This window comes from Desmodus rotundus, chromosome 5 (genome assembly GCF_022682495.2).
Source record: "Desmodus rotundus isolate HL8 chromosome 5, HLdesRot8A.1, whole genome shotgun sequence".
Lineage (NCBI taxonomy): Eukaryota > Metazoa > Chordata > Mammalia > Chiroptera > Phyllostomidae > Desmodus > Desmodus rotundus.
In genome coordinates this window covers 48923946-48945484 of record NC_071391.1, presented here as the reverse complement: position 1 = coordinate 48945484, position 21539 = coordinate 48923946, and the positions used below count along the sequence as shown (strand labels likewise).

At 40.0% G+C, this 21539-nt stretch overlaps 1 protein-coding gene across 5 annotated transcripts in view; it reads right to left on the bottom strand.

Moving 5' to 3' along the window:
• UVRAG (UV radiation resistance associated) overlaps positions 1 to 21539 on the bottom strand; it is a 279747-nt gene that overhangs the window by 226365 nt on the left and 31843 nt on the right. For 4 of the 5 annotated variants that reach the window (XM_045181850.3, XM_024572534.3, XM_045181852.3 and 1 more), the window contains exons 3-4: positions 17004 to 17038; positions 7663 to 7824 (exon numbers count right to left, since the gene is read on the bottom strand). In XM_045181850.3, coding sequence (XP_045037785.2) covers positions 7663 to 7824; positions 17004 to 17038 — 197 coding nt within the window. The remainder of the gene's footprint in view (positions 1 to 7662; positions 7825 to 17003; positions 17039 to 21539) is intronic. The other variant, XM_053924302.2, reaches the window with a different exon arrangement.

Here is a 21539-nt window from a genome sequence, read left to right as displayed (position 1 = left end):
CTTAATAAGCAGGCTGCATGAAATTCCACACGGCTATATAAATTTCAGTACTGTTAAATTATGCTGCTAAGAAATATAGATATACTGTACTAAATGATAGTATATGCGTATGACCCTCTAATCATCAATTACAGGTTAGTGACCCAACAACTGTGTTAGAATACTAACATGGAGATTACAGAATACAGAGCTCTATTAATCTAACCACAGCCCGATACTTGGGCCCCTTTATGAAAAGACAGCTGCCTGGAGCTAATGAAATGAGTGATAAACAGTCTGAGCAATGCTCCAGCAATAGCCTGCACCCCCAAACTCTGCGACCTGCAGCAAATCACTTAATCTCTCTCGGCTTCCATTGTCTCACTTTGACTGAATAAAATAACAAAACTTGCTCACAAAGGGCCCAGGTCATTGTGTGCCTGTAAAAGCGTTGTATAAATATAAAAAGATACCCAAACAATTACGGTTGTTATTGATACAAAGTTCTGGCCACTTAAACTAAGCACAAGAACCCCTGCGATGACGCATGGCCCACGTAAGCAGTTCAACAAATGTTCCAAATGCCCACCTTGAACAGATCTATTTTCAACCTCCTTTGTCTCTTTGTCATCAAAATCCAGGTCAAAATCCAAGTTCATGACTTCTGGGTAAAACATCCTAATTTACTCCATTACCTCTAAAGACATTCAGGAAACAAGGTTATAGCTATAGCTCTGGCACAAACCAGTGTGTGACTTTAGACAAGTTGCATCATCGTTCTGGGCCTAGTTCCCTCAACTAAAACTGCATGAATTGGATTATGATCTCACTTGTGTGCCTACCCTCACCTTTTCTCCTTTGGCTAATTCCAACGTATCATTCAAAATTCACTAGGACTATCAACCAAGTTAGTCTAATTAACATTTGTAAAACATTCCATTCATGACAGCAGAATACGCATCATATGTACATGAAACATTCATTCACCAAGATAGATCACATCTTTTGGGCCATAAAATAAATCTCGAAAAAGTTCAAAGGACTGCTATCATACAAACTATTTTCTCTAAACTCAACAGAACTGAAATACAAATCAGCAAAAGAAGGATGTCTGGAAAATCTACAAATGTTTGAAAATTAAACAATATACCTCTAAATAACCCTTAGGTCAAGAAGAAATAAAAGGGAAATTTTTTAATATTCTTAGTTAAATAAAAATAAAAATATAAGATCAAAATTTGTGGATCACAGCTAAAGCAATGCTTAGAGGAAAATTTACTAAATGCTATTTAAGTACTAAATTTTAGACAAGAGAAGTTTCAAATCAGTAATCCAAGATCCTGCCTTAAAAAAACTAGCAAAGAACAGCAAATTAAACCCAAAACAAGCAAAAGGAATAAATTAATAAGGATAAAAGCAGAAATCAGTGGAATTGAAAATAATAACAAAGATATTTGATGAGACAAAACATTATTTTTTGAAAAAATAGTAAAATTGGTAAATCTCTAGTCAGAATGATTTTAAGACAGAAACTACGAGTAGCAAGAATAAAACAGGAAAGCAACACCACATCCTACATACACGAAATGGATACTGTAATACTGTGGAAATTTTTACAGCGATAAACTTGAAATTTTAGGTAGAATCAACAAATTCTTTGGAAGACAACCCATCAAAGTCCACTGAAGAGGACACAGATAACCTGAATAGCCTCTGACCTAACGAAGTAATTGAAGTCATACTTCTCCACTTTCCCACAAAGAAATCTCAACACCCACAGGGCTTCACTAAAGAATTCTATCAAACATTTGTGAAACAAATAACAACAACTCTACACAAATTCCTCCCAAAAATAGAAGAGTAGACACTTCCCAATCCATTTCATGAGATCAGCGTTCCTGTGATGCTAAAGCAGACAAGGACATTTCAAGAAAGTACACACCAATATCCTCCATGGAATTAGATGAAAAAAGCCTTCATCGAACGCTAGTGAATCAAATCCACCCCAAATGAAAGGAAACTTCCTCAGCTTGATAAAGTAGCTACAAAATGTGTAGCTAATACACTTAATAGTGAAAGACTGAATACTTTCCCCCAAGATCAGCAACAAAACAAGGATATCCACTCTACGCTTCTACCTATTTAACACTGTACTGAGATCATAACCAGTAAAATAAGAAAAAAGACATAAACATCAGGAAGGAAGAAATCAGACCATCTGTGTTCACAGACAACACGACTGACGACACAGCAATCTACCAAAGGAATCCACAAAGAAAAGAAACTGCCAAATCTAGTAAGTGAGTTAGGAAGGTCATAGAATAAAAGGTCAACACAGAAATATCTCCATACAATAGAAACAAAAATTGGAAACAAGAATATTTTTGAAAGGAATACCATTTCAAATAGCATCAATAGACATGGAATCCACAGGCACAAATCTAACAAAACATGTGCAAGATCTGTATGCTACATGCTACAAAAACAATTGTTGAATGAAATCAAAGAAGATTTTCACAGATGAAGAGATATATCATACCTGTAGATTAAATACTCAATGTTTTTAAGATGTCAATTCCCCCCAAATTTTCTTAGATTCAACACCTGTCAAAATTCCAGCAGGACTTCTGGTAGAAATTGACAAATGTACTAACTTTAGAGTGTATACGTAAAGGCGAAAGAGCCAGAACAACCTTGAAAAGAGAACAAAGTTGGAGGATTCATTATCACCTCCATTCGAGACCACTGCAATTTCAATAATCAAGATAATGTGGTTGGGGGGGTGGAGGTAAAAGAGGTTATAAGGAGGATAAGTGGCAATGGAAAAAATATATAATAAAAAATATATATTAAAAAAGAGCTCTGGCTGGTGTGGCTCAGTGGATTGAGCGATGGCCTGCGAACCAAAGGGTCACCTGTTCAATTCAGTCTAGGGCACATGCCTGGGTTGCAGGCCAGGTCCCCAGTGGGGGTGGGGGGAGCACGTGAGAGGCAACCACACATCGATGTTTCTCTCCCTCTCTTTCTCCCTCCTTTCCCCTCTGTCTAAAAAATATATAAAATCTTAAAAAAAAAAAAGATAATATGGTATTGGCATAGGGGCAGACATACTGATCAGTGAAGAGTCCAGAAATAGACCCATACAAATAATTTTCAACAACTGATTTTCAACAAAGATGACAAGGTAAACCAATGGAGAAATAAAGCCTTTACAACAAAGAATATAGGAACAAATGTTCATACATCTAAAAAACAATGAACCTTGCACTTTATATAAAAGTTAATAGACATAAATATAAAACCTAAAACTATAAAATTTCTAGAAGAAGAACTGCATAGGAGAAAATCGTCATGACCTTGGTTAGGCAAAGATATCTTAGGGAAGACAGAAAAAGAATAAAACATAAAATGAAAAACTGACATAGTGGACTTTATCAACATTTAAAACCTCTGTCTTTTGAATGACACTTTACAAAATGAAAAGACCAAGCTACAAACAGGCAGAAAATATTCGGAAATACATATCTTATACAGGACCTACTCATATCCAGAATACATGCAGAATTTTACATTATTGAGTAAATTTACATTTACTCAATAATGAGAATTCAAACTAAATTAAAAATGGGCAAAAGATCTGAACAAACATGTCACAAAAGAGAGAGCATGTGCATACAAGAGAGAAATTGATGGCAAATACACTTGTTTTTAATGCTCAACATCCTTTCATCATTAGGAAAATTAAAATTAAAATCACAATGAGATACCACTTCAAACCTATTAGAATGGCTAAAATTTAAAAGACTGACAATAACAAGTGTCTGCATAGACACGGAACTATTACACTATGCTGATGAGAAAGCAGAATGGTAGTCCCTTTGGAAAGCAGTAGAGCAATTTATAAATTTCAATACACACTAACCATTAGGACAATAAATTTCATTCCCAGGTACTTACTCAAGAAAAATGACAACGTATGTCAACACAAGGACCTCTATTTAAATATTCACAGCAGCATTATTCACTGTGGTGGTAGTCACTCAATTTTATATCTTTCAAACTCACTGAAATGTGTGTAAATTACACCTCAACAAACCTAAGTTATAAAAACTAAACTTTCATTCCAAAGGCAGCCCTCCCTGACTCTACCCAGGCTTGTCTAAATACCTCTTTCATGTACTCCCATGGCTTTCTATGTAGCAATTCATATGCTATCAGTTTATGGCAGGGAGGTCAAACTCATTTCCACCGGGGGCCACATCAGCCTCTCGGTTGTCTTCAAAGGGCCGAATGGAATTTTAGCACTGTACAAATGTAACTACTCCTTAACTAGGGGCAAGGAGCTCGGCGCGGCCGCCAGGTGGAAACAAGGTGCCAGGCCGGATTCGGCCCGCGGGCCTTGTGTTTGCACCCGTGGTTTATGGGGGTCTATGAATCTCCTCTGACTCACCTTTGGATCCTTAACACTAAGAACAACGCCTGGTAGAAAGCAGACCAGGGAATCGGAGTGAATCTAATTATTATCCTCATGCTTTAGTCTTACTTTCCTCTAAAAATTTGTAATTCTATTTTATCTGATTTTCTAGTAGCCTGTTTAAGTTGTTACACCTATTTCACAGGTAAGTTTTAAATTTCTACAATAATATTGTTTCTAATTGGCTTAAAAAACATGTTTTCTCTTTCTTTTGTTCTCTATTCTACCAACATCGCCAACTTTTTATGAAGACACCTGAATGCTGGCACTCTGAAATTAGGGCAGGTGAGGCATAAGCAAAGTTAGGTATTTTAATCAAACGACCACTTAAGGAACGTGTGAGTTGAAAAGTATAAGTATCTTCTTTTCAAAGAAGATACTTTGAAAAGTATCTTCTCTGGCCAAACCTCCCCTACAACTCCTACAGCTCTATCATCTATAGCCCTGCAACTCTCGTGCTAAGAAGCGCCATCCTCCACAAATGTAGATACTCTCAGAAGAAGAGTAAACAAGTGCTTAATATCACAATCTCCCCATAGACAGCCTACTTCGCATGAGGGAAGAGAGCGTATGTGGTTCAGGTCAGGGCACTGGTTGGTCAGCCTAAATGCAACAAGTTTCTGGTATTCAAACAGAGGAGAAAGGCCCTGAGCCTACGTCATTATCTTACCATTTTTAATCGGGACCAGACATAAAACAGAGGGGAAAAAAATACAAAAATAAAAAAGATTAAGAATTTGTAGCAGGTTAGAATTTAGCTAAAGAAAACATTTATTCATGCATTGTTCTGGTCACTATTAAGAGGACACAAAACGAAGCATGGTAAGCAAAATGAGGGCAGAAATATTTTTAATCTGAAAATATGTTTAAAAGAAACACACACCAACGATGGCAGCATAGGTAAACACAGCTTGCCTCCTCGCACAACCACATCAAAATTACAACTAAATCATAGAACAACCATCACTGAGAACCACCAAAAATTGAGTTGAATGGAAGTCTGACAAGCAAGGAATTAAAGAAACCACATCCATCCAACTGTTAGGAGGGATGGAGTCATGGAACAGGCTGGCCCCACACTCACGTGTAGAGGATAAAAATTCAGGTGGGATATCTCAGGAGTGAGGAGTCCCAGCCCCACAGCAGGCCCCACAGCCCAGGGTTCCAGTGCCAGGATGATAAGTCCCCATAACTTCTGGCTGCAAAAACCAGCAGGGATAGAGTTGGTGAAAGAAACTTCTAGAGTCCCAAGCAGTTCCCCTTGAAGAACCCACACACGGACTTATTCAGACTCGCTCCCTCTGAGCTCCAGTGCCAGGGTAACAGCTTGAAAGGCACCAGTGGCACACAGGAAGGAGGTGAAGGGTCTGGCACCAGGGCAGGAGATAGGGGACAGCTTCCTCCCAGACAGAAAGGCAGGCAAAGACCATTACCCCTTATCTGAGCCCTCCCCTCACTGAGCCACAGAACCACAGAGCTGGCAGGCAGGTGCCACGTCTGAGACTCCATCAACCTGGCTAACACTATTTGCCCCACCCTGGAGGCCCCCTCAGACTCTGTCCCACCCAACTTGGGTCCACCCAAACTGTTAAGCATAACTTGTCCATATGAATGGCTGGTGTTGGCTCATGCTTCACAACTTCCTAAATCCTATCAAACAAGCAACAGTCAGCCTCGGTAAGGCCCCATCCCTGTACCTCTTGCTAAGAGGCCCCAGGCCCAGCACTAGCAGCAGCCAGCCTAGATTCACAGCTTAGCTTCGCCTGGGAATCTCCAAGCCCAGCACAAGTAGCACCATCTCAGATCACTTTATAGCTCAGGCAGGGTGTACCCGGGCAGAACATAGGTGGGGGCTGACCTTGGCCTGCACCCCCTGGGAATCCCCAGAGCATGCTCACCCAGTGGACACCTACAGACCACGTCAGACTTATTTAAGAAAAAGAAGATCAAAACTATTAACAATACAATGTTAATATATACATATCTATCAACAATTGAATCTGAAAAAACAAACTAAGCAAACAAGAAGAACAGGGACAGAATAATGGATATGGGGAGCGTTTTGATGGTTGCCTGATGGGAGGGGGTGTGGGGGAATGGGTGAAGAGGTGAGGGGATTAAGAAGTACACGTAGGAAATTACAGAATAGCCATGGGGATGTACAGTACAGCACAGGAAATGGAGTAGCTGGAAAACTTACACACATGACCCATGGACACCAGCAATGGTGGGGGAATTGCCTGAGGGAGCGGGGAGTGCTGGGTGGAAGGGGCAGAGGGGGAGAAACTGGGATAACTATAATTGCATAATCAATAAAATATAATTGAAAACAATTTTAAAAAAGAAATACATACCACGACTTATATATTATTCAATAAAATATTAAGAAACATCAGGGGTGTTTGTAGATATGACTAACATTTGGGGGTTACCTTTAACAATAGTGCTACGGGCACCACAAAACCAAAAGGGCACTCATTCCCAGGTAAAGCGGGCGGGTTACCAAGGACCGCAGGCATACACCAGTTTAAATTCCCTGAGGACCAATTTTCCTATCTGGGAAATAAGAGCAATTAATATCAACCTTCACGAGGTTGCTATTAACATTAACTGTAATAAGCTACGTCTAGGGACGGCAAACAGAGTTCATTTCACACGCAGTTCTAATGCACTGCTAGTTGCGTCCTGGAACACCGTGTTAGCAAGGATCGTGGTGCTACTTCTGCGCTCAGCTAGAAGAGTGCTGTGATCACCTAGCTGCATCACTCGTGGGGAACGGGTAACAGTCTGTGAGCCAGGCGTGTGCCGTCCCTGTGCCCGAGAAACGGTAACTAGCTCCTCTTATTCCTAGAATACCCCAGTGCTTCTGGTCATAAAAGAAGGTGTTTAATATTAATAGCGTATGTTCCTTGTTCCTTATTTTCGACTTAATTTTCAGATTCTGGGGGGAAGAGCTCTGGTAAGACAGAAGAAGCCTTGTGCTATGAAAAAGCATATTCCTTCCTACAAAAAAAAAAAAATCCCCTCTTAAATTAGCATATTAGGGTCCTTCTTCATAAGTTTATTCAATTAAAGCTTTTTTGAAAAGCTTTAAAAAGCTTTTACTTGATCCAAATTTCTATAATTATGTAAACAATCATAAACTCTGGAATTGGAAGAAGAGGTTAATATAGAGAAGACAACTATTTGAAACGCAGCCTCAAAATTACCTGCTGACCCAAGTACTTCAGCCCATCCAAGCAAACCTTCCACTCGATCAACAGCTGGTAGACGTCCTCCTTTCCGCCCCATATCTTCACCACGAAACAAGACACAGATGTATCGAGACGGTCCAGCATTATTCCAAAATCAAGACTCCGCCACGTTGGATTCTGTTGATGGAAACGAAAGCACCCTTTAGGAAGACTCTAACCTGTTTACCGTTATTTCGATTAGATTGTAGATCATTTTGTTTTTAAAAACCGAAGACCTCATGACTGTATTAAATTCCAAACTTAAGTCAACCAAGAAGACAATCCAATTAACACAACAGGCGTGGGTGATAATAGTATTTTAAAATAGCTCTTATTTATTATAGTCATTAAAAAGGGCATATATCCTTAATCATATGATAATCTATTTATTTATTCAACAGTTAAGACACAATTGTTCAGAACCAACACAGAAACAATGCCCTCAAAGTACCTCAAGCCTGGTGGACTCCAACTCCTGCGTGCGGGAGCACCCGGCGCAGGAGGGACAGGGCACAGGGCCGGAGACACGGAAGGGACTGGAGCGAACGGCACCCGGCGCCTCGCCGAGCAGCAGCCCTCTACTGTGCCCAAGGTGTGGGGCCGCCAAAAGGTCTTAGGGTTAATGAACTACCACGGGCAGCAACATGGACGAACCTCACAAAGAATGTATGCCCTATGTTCAAAAACTGCTAGTTCAAAAACTACCAGAACTAATCTCCGGTGCTAAAAGTCAGGATAACAGTTCTGCTTTGCAGGGGGTAGTTAACTGGAGGGAAAACACAAGAGGTGCCGACGTTGCATTTCTTAATCTGGTTACATTGATCTCTTTGAAAAGTCATCAGGCTATTATTTGTGCCCTTTAATGTGCTATATCAACAAAAGGTAATAAAACTAATTTTTAAAAGACCCAATAATGGGAAAAATACAGCATCTTACAAATCAAATGAAGGTATCTCTTCATGGTGTAATTTTAGGCCCCAGAGCCTAAATAACTGGAGCTGGAGGACCTTCCTGTCCTTCGAATTACACCACCTGGAAAGGCAGCCATTTCCTGGCCTGTGTGTAGGGTCACCTCTGGACGAAGTACGCGTGCTCTAGAAAACAAAATAACCCCCAAACCTCACTGCCAATGATAAGCCCCAGAAAAAGCATGAAATACCCACTGCTTTCCAAAGTGAAAAAAAAGTGAAGACTGGGTGAATATATCTGAGAGCGGCACTAAGTGAGGGATAAGATTTCGGAGGTAGTAGTTGTATTAAATATTCTTAAATACTTCATTCTAAAATAAATTAAAACCCTTTGGAGTGGACAGTAGTCTTCTGAAGTTACTTCATGTGGCTGAAGACTGGGGTTTCTTTCCTAAGCCAACGACGTTACTATAATAGAGCTATTGTGTGCCTTCTTACAGTGGCCTTCCTTTATACTTGCGTAAAACAGCTGCCAGGCAGTGAGTACTGACTCCCGAGCTGGTGCATTCAGATGCGGGCTGACACAGTCTGCCACACATTCAAAGATTTATTGCTCAATAATGTTACTGTAAATGACCCATAAGGTGATTTTTATTTATATTTATAAAACACACCAGCCTGTTTTCTAGATAGAACAAATTATTCAAGTACTAACACCATTTAGGGACCTAAACCATATTCACTAATTCACAGTGGCAGGATGTCAGGATAGTATATCGTTAAAAAATTCACTGCCCATTAACTACCCACAGTGGATGTTAAATCATTATTTAGTACCAGAACAATGTCTTTAAAACATTGATCAATAGCAGCTCAATTCATGCCTATTTAATTGGAGAGATACACAAAAAGAAAATTTTCGAAACACACAAACTAGCTATTACTGTTCTTAATACTCAATAACGAATGTGTGGTCACAAGAAACACAGCTAAAAATTCATAAAAAGTGTTTCAACTTTCTCAAAACATACAAGACAGCTAACTCTCTCAGGAACTGCTCACTGAATTGGTAAGTAGTATTTATTCCTCAGCCCAATAAACTCTTCTTTCCCCTGTTTCATTCACCTCTATTCATCCTTCGTGTCTCAAGTTAGGAAATACTTATTGGTAGAAAACCGTTACTAACCACCCTATCCCAAACTGAGACAAATAATACTTCTACGTATGTTCATAGGATCCTCTTCTTCCCTGCTAAAATAACTGCACGTGTCCATTATCTCAGTCTCCCTCCAAATCATGCCATTGACCTGAACGAAGCCGGAAGACCCTACACACAATGCAGTGTAACACGGGGTAACGTAACTTGGCATAATCAAGAGAAGCCAGCTCCCTAGTCACAGACACACACCTGCAAAGATGAAACGTTAGTTCATTCAGTCACAACTGAACAGAAAAATAAACCTTGAGAGTCACTCAGGCCAGTATCTCATCCATGACTATTTGTACTGTTCATGCCAGTTTTTCCCCAGAGATTTAAAAAGAGCTCAGGCAGTCCTGGCTGGTGTGGCTGAGTGGGTTGAGTGCCAGCCTGTGAACCAAAGGGTCACTGGTGGGATTCCCAGTCCTCCCAGGCCAGGGCAGATGCCTGGGTTGCCGGCCAGGTCCCCAGTAGGGGGCACGTGAGAGGCAACCACACATTGATGTTTCTCTCCTTCTCTTTCTCCCTCCCTTCCCCTCTCTCTAAAAATAAATCAATAAAATCTTTTTTTTAAGAGCTCAGGCAATCACAATCCCAACATAAATTTATGGTTCTGATAAATTATGTTACACGCTTTCCCTAACACATGCTCTAGAACTTTGTTTACTCAATTATAAGGCCCAGCACTGATTTCTACGCGATCTAACTCTAGGAGACATTCAATCAGTTGAAGGAGTGTGATATAGGGAAGCAACAAGATGCTGCAGAAGAGCAGGGCTCTGGGCACATCAGTTTTATGAGTCACCACTAGCTGTACAGCCCAGACAGAGCAAGTCCCCCAGCCTGAACCTCAGTTTCCTTAGTAAAACAGGCATATCTCTTACCTTAGAGCATTGCTGTCAGAATAAGAAACAATACATATATTGCAGCTGACACCCTACTTGAATTACAGGTGGGTACTTCACGATCATACCTTTTATGTATTAAAAAGCACACATGAGTTAGCTGTCACTGTTCTTACTCCCACCGCGAGATTTTTAATTTTTTAATAGAAGTGATAAAACTCCCCTTTAAACTTTCATCTAATAATTAATTTTGTAATTGTTAAAGATGGATATAAGTGGGTTCATTATAATTTGTCTCTTGTGCATATACAAAATCCACTTTATAGAGAATTCGGTTCCTTCCATTCTTACTGCTTCAATCATTTTAGTTATTACCAATGATCCTCCAATCATGTTAAGGCTATAACCTCCTCCTGAACCCAAAATAACCAAGTTCCCAAGAGTTAACAAATGGTTTGGAGGGCACGGCTAGCTGAAGCCATAGACATTAAAGCTAAATAATACATTTCACCAGTAATTATTTTATGCTAAATATATCTTAGAATAAACCATCACTCTGGTGTGTAACTTGCAGGCACATCTCCACCATCTAACCTGTCAAAGGTGGATTATTCTTGTTACTCAATGCGGTGAACATTTATTGGCCTTCTCTGGGTAAAGCATTGTGCCAGAGCATCAGAAAACAGAAAAATGAGTAAGCAGGGGGGGCCTGTCCACCAGATGCTCCTAATCGTGTGTGACCTATAATTGTATCCCTTCCAAAATCTTACTCTTATGTCATCCAGCCTTTCACTATCATCTGTCTCTCTAGGTCATTTCCTCGCTGCCCCGGTGCTCAGTTCCCTGGCCCCGCCTTTGTCATACTTGCCTGGAAAAACCTGGCCCGCTCACTCCACTTCAACCACGCTAACTTCTTAGCCATTTCCTGAAAACCTCAAGTACTCTCCTGCCTTTGTACTTCCCTGGTTCTTGGCCTGGAAGAGCCTTTCCCCACAAAGATACATAGTTTGCTCCCTTACGTCTCTCAGGTGTCTGTTCAAATGATTCTCTTCTATACAATTACCAGGCAAGCACCCCTGCCAGATATTCCCTTTTGCTGCTTTATTTTACTCCACTATATTTATTACCATTTAATATATTCCAATTTAACAATTCTAATATGTACTTTTCTTCACATTATAAGATAAATTCTGATTTTAGGAATGTTAAAACCAATACAGTCCTACAATATTGGACCACCAGGTGGCAGTCATCAACTGCCTCTGCATGTACAACCTTAAAAGTAGCGGTTGTTCACATCGACTCTTCTAAGTTAGGCACTAAGTATGCTGAGTTTAACTGTCATTTAAAACACCTCTATTGATTTAGATTTAAACAAAAGAGGTCCTGTGCATAATATCTATCAAAAATTTAAATTAAATATTAAAGAAATAACAGTGTTCACAAGTAACCAGAACTCTCACAGACTGCTAGTGAGAGTGTAAATAAAACAATAAAGTTGGAAAACTGTTTGGAAATGTGTACTAAAGCTGGTCCCATGCATATTCCAAGCCAAGTCCACTCCTGCATACATACCCAACAGAAAGGCATTCATACATTCAACCAAAAGATATATACAAGAAAGTTCACAGCAACAAACTAGAAACTAACCATCCGCAGAAGACTGGACACATTCTGGTATATTCACAGAACGGAACACTACAAAACAAACAAACTACAAATACATCCTAACAATAATAATGGTGACTCTTCAAATATAAAGTTAAAACATGGAAGTCAGACACAATAGAGTGCATACTGTATGGTTTCATTGCCACGAAGCTCAAAAACAAGTAAAACTAACTTAGGACGTTAAAAGTCAAGAGAGTAGCAGAAACTGAAGCGGGCATACGGGGGCTTCTAGGCGCTGGAAATCTGTTTCTTCATGTAGACACTAGTTACATGGGTGCATTCGACTTGAAGATAATGACCGAGATGCATACTTAAGATCTGTAAATTCATCTGTACGTTAAAATTCAGTAAAAAGTCCTAAGCTTTTATGGAGGCAGGAAGGTACAGAAAAAGAGCAACACGGCATGAACTTGGTATTAGAGAAGCAAATATCTGTCAATGAAGAAAAAACCTCATCCGTCTCATTCATAGGACTTAAGAAAATTCCAACAAATTAAGGAAGCAGATTTATACTTTATTGGTGAAGTACATAGGAAAGATTCCCTGTCACAGGACAAGCAGTGAACCTGAAGGAAGAAAAAACTGCCAAATAAATACTCTCTTGAAATGGGTGAAACAAATTTCAAAGTAACAAAAGGTTCCTAAGATTGAATCACAATTCACACAGGACTACTGCCAAGGCCCTGTGTTTCAGTTTAAACAGAACTGTTTGTTTTTTCTCGGTGAACATAAGATACTGGTGAGTCTTACAACTGACAAGTCGGATTAGGAGATATATATATATACACACACACTATAAACTGTTTTCTCCTCGCTTGTCTGCCAAGCACAAGCCAAGCACAACACGACGCCCACGGAGGATCCAAGGCTGAAGCACAGCAAGCCCCTGCCCTCGTGAGGTTATCCTGCACGTTAAAGGACCTGCAGCCCTATGAACAGCTACTCTACTGACCTGGAATGGTACTAGCAGTGTGAGTGCAAAGTGTGTATTTTTTTTAAAGCACACACACAAAAAGAAATTTCTTCCTGCTGTATTACAGATCGTAAGAAAGCTTTTCAGAAGCATCTAGAACCGTGCTGTCCAATACTATATCCATTAGCTGCTGTGGCTATTTAAAGTAAAATTAAGTCAAACTGAAAATTCAGATCCTCAGGAACACTTAACCACATTTCAAGTGCTCAACAGCCACATGTGGCCAGTGGTGGCTGCAAGGGACAGTGACAGAACACGGCTCTCGTCGCATAAAGCTGGCTGGACAGCACTAGTTTGGGGTGTTCAGGACTGAGAGGCACAGGACAGGCACATAAGGACAGTTTATCTAACCTTTAGGGAAAACTCTCTTTTTAATCTTGTGTCCATTTTTCCGTGTTACCTTTGACATCAGAATGGCAAAACTGGGGGGTGGGGAGGAGAGGGTGGAGGTGGAAGAGGGTATGGGGGGTGGAAATGGTGATGGAAAAATATAAAGTAAAAAACAAGCTCTGGCTGGTGTGGTTCAGTGGATTGACTGCCAGCCTGCGAACCAAAGGGTCGCCAGTTCGATTCCCAGTCTAGAACACACGCCTGGGCTGTGGGCCAGGTACCCAGTAGGGCGCGTGAGAGGCAACCACACATTGATGTTTCTCTCCTTCTCTTTCTCCCTCCCTTCCCCTCTCTAAAAATAAATAAATAAAAACATTTTTAAAAAAATAAATAAGTAAATAAATTTTTTTTAAAAACTGTCCTGGCTGAGGTGGCTCAGTGGACTGAGTGCTGGCCTGTGAACCAAAAGGCTGCTGGTCCCGTTCCCCGTCAAGGAACATGGCTGGGTTGTGGGCCGTGTCCCCAGTTGGGAGCATGCAAGAGGTAACCGACCAATGTTTCTCTCTCACACCAATGTTTCTCTCCCTCTCTTTCTCCCTCCTTTTCCCTCTCTATAAATAGATAGATAGATAGATAGATAGACAGATAGATAGATAAATCCTTTTTAAAACTAAAAAAAAGAATAGCAAAACCAGGACACTCTGGTCCAAGGACCAAGCTCAGAATACAAACCTAGGGAAAACAGTCAAATCCTTAAAGTTATGTGAGTAAAAAAGATGATTCACAAGCTCAGAGCCCATCTTAGTTCACCCAAGTGAAAATTTACCAAAAGCTTAGCAAAATAAAGTATTACTTTGCCTAATCCTTCAGTAGCTAATTAGAAGTCAGTCAATGAAATATCTGTGGACGAGTCCATTGATTAAGAAAGGTGCTGAGCACCTTCTCTACGCCAAGCACAGTGGTAACCAGGAGAAATAAAATCATTTAAATCACTAGTTCTATTCAGCATATATCAAACTAGTTTAGGAATTAAACTCCTAAGCAGGGAAAACAATCAACAAATTCTGCTCATCTGTGGTTCTTCAGAGACAGAGAAGGGAGGTGACACTGTGACATCCCCAGCACATTCCCTGGGGGTCGTTGACTCCTGTGATGCTAAATGCCCATTAATCTGAATCAGCAGCAATGATTGAGCAAACAGCTAAGACTCCTTTCAAAAGGAAAAGAAATTACTTGAAGTTTACCAAACTTATATTAAGGTATAAAAGAAAAGTACAACAATCCTTGCCAAAACTATCATAATCTTAAAGAATATCCCTAAAAGGAAATATCAATGAATTAACATTTAACAAACAACTACCCAACAGAATGCTGTGGGAGCTAGGGAGACATAAAGATATTCGGGCGGTCTCCAACCTCCTCTACTTTAGGGGAGGAAATGCTCATGAACAAGTAGAATGCAAGCAAATGTTGTGAAGAGATACACTCAGGAAACAACCACTGTAGAGACTGTAAGTTGAAAGGACCCTGGGAGTCTTTTTGTCCAACCCTCTCGCTCATCTGGAATCCAGTTTACAAAACACTATTCGGCCTACGTATACCAGGGACGAAGATGTCACAATTCATAGACAGGTCAGAAGCAATCGAAGGCAGGAGTCAACAGAAGCTAAAGACAGGAATAAACATTCAGAGAGAGGATGTTCAGAAATACGGATTTGGAAGCCAATTGAGTATCAAGTAAATACAATACTAATAATGCAGAATAACACACTAAGGTGCCAGTATAGCATTGGGTCCATTATGATACAAACCCAGAGAAAATGAAATGAGATGCAAAACCATCCCCAGCTGGAGCTCTGACTACGGAAAAGGGAGTAGACAAATCCAAGTGACATCTCCTCTTTCTGCTCCCTCCCCTGCTCGCACCTGTCTGTGGGCCCTTTCTATTTCCACTTAAGCCAGAAGAAAAGGAAAAATTAGTATTTACTTAGCAGCTCCTATGTGTCAGGCACGGTGCTAGTCATTCACCATGAACCGTGTAATGTATGAGGAGCTTTACTGATGACTGGAGCTCCTCAGAGACCAGCGTTAGGGAGCCGTTTGGCCGAGGATCCAAATCTATTATGATACTTGAGATATTTGGAAGAAGCTTGATGAAGAGGAGAGAGCAATAGAAACTTTAAGCCGGAAGGTCTGGGAACCGAGGTTTGGGTCTCACAGTTGTACAACTGCAAAAGTTGTTGGGCCTCTCCGTGTGTCACCTACCCCATCTACATGTTTTTCTAAGGGTCAAAACGGGATAACATATGTAAAGGCTTCTGCAAACATAACAATCACTGGTATCCACCGACTCATCTGACAAATACTGAGCATCCACACTACTCTACACCGCAGGACTGCATAGGTGACCATGGCTGCCAAGGTCCCCGCTCTCACGGGACATACGTTCTCGTACATGGGAGACAGATAGTAAATAAACACCAACAAACACGTGCGTGAGAGTTTCCGGTAGTGATGAATGCTCCGAAGAAAATAAAACAGGTGACGGGAAAAACAGTGAGTAGGGGAAAGAACTACTTCAGCTGGAATGGTCACAGAAGGCCTGGCTGGAGTGACAGAGCTGAGACCTCAAAGAATTCTTCAGCCACCTGAACAGCCGGAAAAACAAGTTGTTCTGGCAGAGCATAAGAACAAGATAAGCTCGGCATGTTCGACGCACTCACATGCGAGGTAAAAAAACTGAGGTACGCCTAGGGTACAGTGAGTTAGAAAAAGTATTAGAAGGTGAGGTTTCAAAATGTGGACAGTAGCCAATTCCAGTATGGCCTTGGACCACTAAAGGGATATTATCATTACCATAAAGCTCTTCTTTTTATCGACATGGCCCAATAAATGAAGCCATTTATGCAAATAGCAAGTGGACAGCGTATCAAAAGTAGGACACTTCCAAATGTCCGACTGAGCAATGGCATTGCCAGAAACAAGTGGGAGGATCCCAGACAGTGGCCCTAGACATAAAACTTTTTAGAACTATATCTAAATGAAGATTTCATTTATTACAATGTTGGTAAGTCAAAAATCTCTATAGTAAATAGAAGTAATAGAACTATAAAATTTGAGTTGAAAAAAACACCAAAGTTTTTAAAAGAAAAAAATACCAGTTCATTTAGCAAATATTTTTCAAGCAGCTACTATGTGCCAGGCACGCTCTAAGCACCAGAGATAGAGCAATGCACAAATCGATGAAGACGTAAGCGCAATTAGGCAGAAGAGTTAACTGTAGAAGGATCACAATACCAGAACTGAACTTGACCTTATTTTATGTCTCAGCATTTTCTGAAACAGGAATTGTAGGCTTGGACATATATGTACCTGTCAGAAGTCAAACTTACCAAGGAATTCTTAATCACTTCACTTCTATAAAATTCTGGAAAAAAAGAAAAAAAACAATAAGTGATATGGAAGAAAATAAGCTCATTAACTCTCAGTCTGGTAAATCGTTTAACATGTTTCAGTATAACACTTAAAACATTTCCAAGGTATCGAACCTCTCTATATCTTTATCTGTAAAAAATAAAATAAAATAGAAATAAAGATTAAATAAAAGTGTTTTAAAGGGAAAAACATTAGTAAAGAAAAGTCAAAACCAACTAAGATTTAAGTTAGTGATTTTTACTTCACTGGCTCCTATTTCCCTAGATTCAAATTGGAGTCCTTAACACTAAGACCACCTTCTCCCCTACCGATCGCCATTCTCCACAAGGGATTCCCCACGCTCTGCTTTTCTCAAACGTCTGTTATGACTGCGCACTGTGGTACTGGGGAATGAGTGCTCACCCAGCAACCAAACAACCTAACGTCTAGTTCCACCCATCATTAATATTCTGTCCCTTTAATTTTCTTTGGAACAATTTTTCATTAGACAACTTAAGAGAATTAGACTAATAACCAAAGGTCCTCTGTGAGCATTAAAATTTCATGATTCTACAAACCTTCAAGCATGTTGTAAATGTTACGAAACCAGAAGACACAATCGAAAGAGAGAAATGTGACAGAGGTTCGGGTAGAGGGCCCAGCCACCCTCCAGCTTTCCCTGTTGACCCTGCTGAAGGCACCTCCCCGACGCTCTGTCTCTGCAGCGCTTACAAGGACCTCTGTACCCTTAGCTTGCTATAGGGGACCGCTTCTCAAGTGCGGTGTACACACCGCTGGTACTTGGGGCGACTCTAGATGATACGAGATAGCTATTGTTTCTCACATACTGAAACTTTTGAATCAACAATCTCACACATTTCTCTTAGACATAAGTTTAAAAATAATGAACTTTAAAAAATACAGCAAGCCTGCGACAGTACAGGTAAAACTCCAACGTGGTGCAACTTGCCGAGGCGGTCCCCTAATAATAGCTGGAGCTTGGGAAGTGTCAGGCAGTAAACACAGAGCAGGCAGGGATGGGACACTCCTGTGCGCAACCCCTTTCGGTCACAGCACTTCTTGACAAACGCCTCATCTACATCACTCTGCGCTCGCCTTCCCTTAAAGAAAAGGTAGGGTGATTCTACTTTGTGGAGAGACAGTCACAATGTATTAAGTGAAAAAAAAGTAGGCTCTAAGAATTTACTACAGGATCCAAATTTTTTAAATTATATTAACAACATTTATCTTAGATGGTAAAAGTTGCTTACTTTTAGTTCTTCCTTGGAAGTTTTCTAATTTTTCTATCTTGAACAATTATGTTAAATAAAGAAAGGGATAACTCTAATTATTTTTAAAAAGAATCTCCTACTGCCCCAGCCGGACGGCTCAGTTGGTTGGAGCGTCATGCCATAGACCAAAAGGTTGTGAGTTCAAGCCCCGGAAATGGCACATACCTAGGTTATGGGTTCGATCCCTGGTAGGGGCGCATACAGGAGGCAACCAATCAATGTATCTCTCTCACATCGATGTTCTTCTCTGTCTCTGTCTGTCTGTCTGTCTCTCCCCCCCTTCCTCTCTCTCAAATCAGTACGTATATCCTCAGGTGAGGATGAAAAAATAAAGAAATAATCTCCTACTGATGAACATTTAGGTTACTACTATTTTTTAGATATTTCAAGTAATGTTATAAATAAATAACCTTTTAAAGACATATATACTAAGATATTTAATTCTATAGGATAAGCTTTTAGAAGTAAAATTGTAAGACAAAAAGAAAAACATGAATTTGATAAATATTGCCAAATTATTCTCTAAAAACATTGTACCAATTTATAATCCCAGTTGTGAAAATACCTGTTTCTGCAAGACTGGGCAACCATACATATTATTCTTTTCATTATTTCCCCAAACGGCTAATTATTCCAACCATGAATTAACTACAGATACATATGTACGTCATGTATTTGTATATAAACATATATTCTAATTTATCTATACCATACATATTTTTAGAAAAAAAGACTGAAAGAACTAAAAAGGTGTTGTTTTTATAACAGAGTACTTTCACTTTATAGTTTTACATTTTTGTATTATTTGAATCTGTTATATGTATTACTTTTAAAATCAGTGGGAGACAAATTAAGATACTCTTTCCTTTGAGAGAATTCCTCAGCTTAATCTGCAAAGTTAAATTAAACTATTAAACAGTTCCTAAAATAAATATCTCTAGCTCCTAGAAGATTAACAGTATCATTATTTCTTTCAAAATTGTGCTGTTTGTGTAAATTAAACTAAGCAATTTTTCTTCTCCATGAGACCCTCAAAGCGGATGTGCTAAATGGCTAATTTAAATGCGGAGAGGTCAACAAAGTCACACAGTTTGGAAAGAAATCTCGAGTCTGAGGTAATTTCTAAAGTGCTAACCACGGGCGCGCACTATCATTCTGTTACATCTACAACATTGTCAACGAAATGAGCAGCATGGAAAAGAATAGAACAGGGAATTTAGAGTCACAAAATAGTCCCAGTCCCAAATCGGCCACATGTCGGCTGGGCCCTGAACAAGTCAAGCTTTGGGGGCCAGTCTCTCTGCCTGTCAAAGGAGAGTAACACTTGAAAAACAACAGGGTGCTTGTGAGGCTCAAATGAAATAGTGGATTTTAAATTATTTTTTATTAATACAATCTATTAATTTTCATTAGTTCAATTTGAGAAAAAAAGATTGTCATCCGAGACCTACTTGTACATGAAAGGAACCATAAGACACAGACATTTTCCACCCACGCCAAGGCCTACGAAACGAGGCAACAGAGGCTGCAGGAAGGACCTGGTTCCAATGGCCTGTTCTGGCTGTTAGACAGCATTCCGTTCTCTCAGCAAATGCCGCTTCAGTACCACAACGTCCTCATAATAGAAGAAACACAATCCTAAACTACACTATAAACTGTTTTCACCTATCAGATTGGCAAATATTCTAAAGCTTGATTGTACAGCCGGCTGGTGAGGCTCTGGGGAAAAGACATAGCAAGTGGGAACGCAAACGGGGATAGTTTTCCAGTATCTACCAAAACTGTGAATTGCACTCTCTTTATACTTCTGCTTCCTGGAATATACAAAATAATGTGCTTATACAGTTATTCGACACAGTACTGTGTGTACAGCAAAAGACTGGAGCCACCTATAAATGTCTACCAATAGGAGACAGTTAAATAATGTAAGGTACATCTATTCAGTGCAAATCTGTGCAGAAAATTAGGGAAGCTCTCTATAGACCCATATGAAAAAACATTTAGGATGTGGAAAAACATTTTAAATGTGGAAAAACATGTAAGACATATTAAGTGAAAATTTCAGTGCACAGAAATATATATAGTTCTGTACTGATTTTACTTGTATTTGTATAAAGAATCTCAGCAAAGATAAACAAGAGATGAGTAACAGTGGTCAGAAGGGTGGGGTGGAAACCAGGGAGAGAGAACAGGTGAGAGGAAGACTTCGAAACAGACCTGTATGTGTACACACACACACGAGAGCCATGAAGTGCACGTCATATGTACTCCGAACCATGAACTGCATTAGACATTCAAAAATTTAATGAAAAAAATATATATTTAAGAAGTTAGGATGTGCCAAGCATCGTTCCAAGTATTGGAGATAGTACAGTGAGAACAAAAGTGACCGGAAACTTTCGGCCCTCATGGAGTTTACGTGCTAGTGGAGAGAGATACCCATTAACCAAATAATCAAACATATAGGGTGTCAAATGATATTAAGTACTGTGGAGAAAAGTAAAGCACAGAAGACACGAGGAGAATAGTCGCAATTCTGAAAAGGGTTTGGTCAGTGATCAGGAGGGCTTCTCTCAGTAAACACTCAGAGTAAAGACCAGAAAGGAGGTGCAGGAGCTCGTCAGTAAGCAGCAGGAGGAAAGTGCGCCCAGGCCAAAGACACAGCAAGTGCAGAGTTAAGCTGAAGTAGGTTTGATATATTCAAGGAACAGCAAGAAGGTCAGTGTGGCTGGAACGGGGAACTAGAATAGAAGGAAGTGAATTCCGGGAGGTAACAGAGGGTCAAATCACAGAAGGCCTTCTAGAAAAACCACAAGGATTTGGGCTTTTACTGAGTAAGACGGGAAGGCACAGGAGGGTTTTAGGGAGAGGAGTAACATGATCTCACTTTCACTTTAACACGGTCTCAGTGGAGAACATGCTGAGGGAAGTACGTGAGTAGGCACACCTGCCAGAAGACTATTCAACAATTCAGGCAAGAGATGCTCATGGTCTGGAGGTAGTAAAGGGTGATTAGATTATGGATATATTGTCATAGTAAGAGCCAAAAGTATTTGCTGAAGGATTGGATGTGGGATATAAAAGAGGCCAATCCAGAATGATTCCGAGGTTTTTAGCCAAGGAAATGAAAGATGGAGTTAATATTTTCTGAGAGAAGGAAGAATACAGGAGGTGATTCAGATCTGGAATACCAGAAACTCAGTTTAAGTACCTTCTGGACTC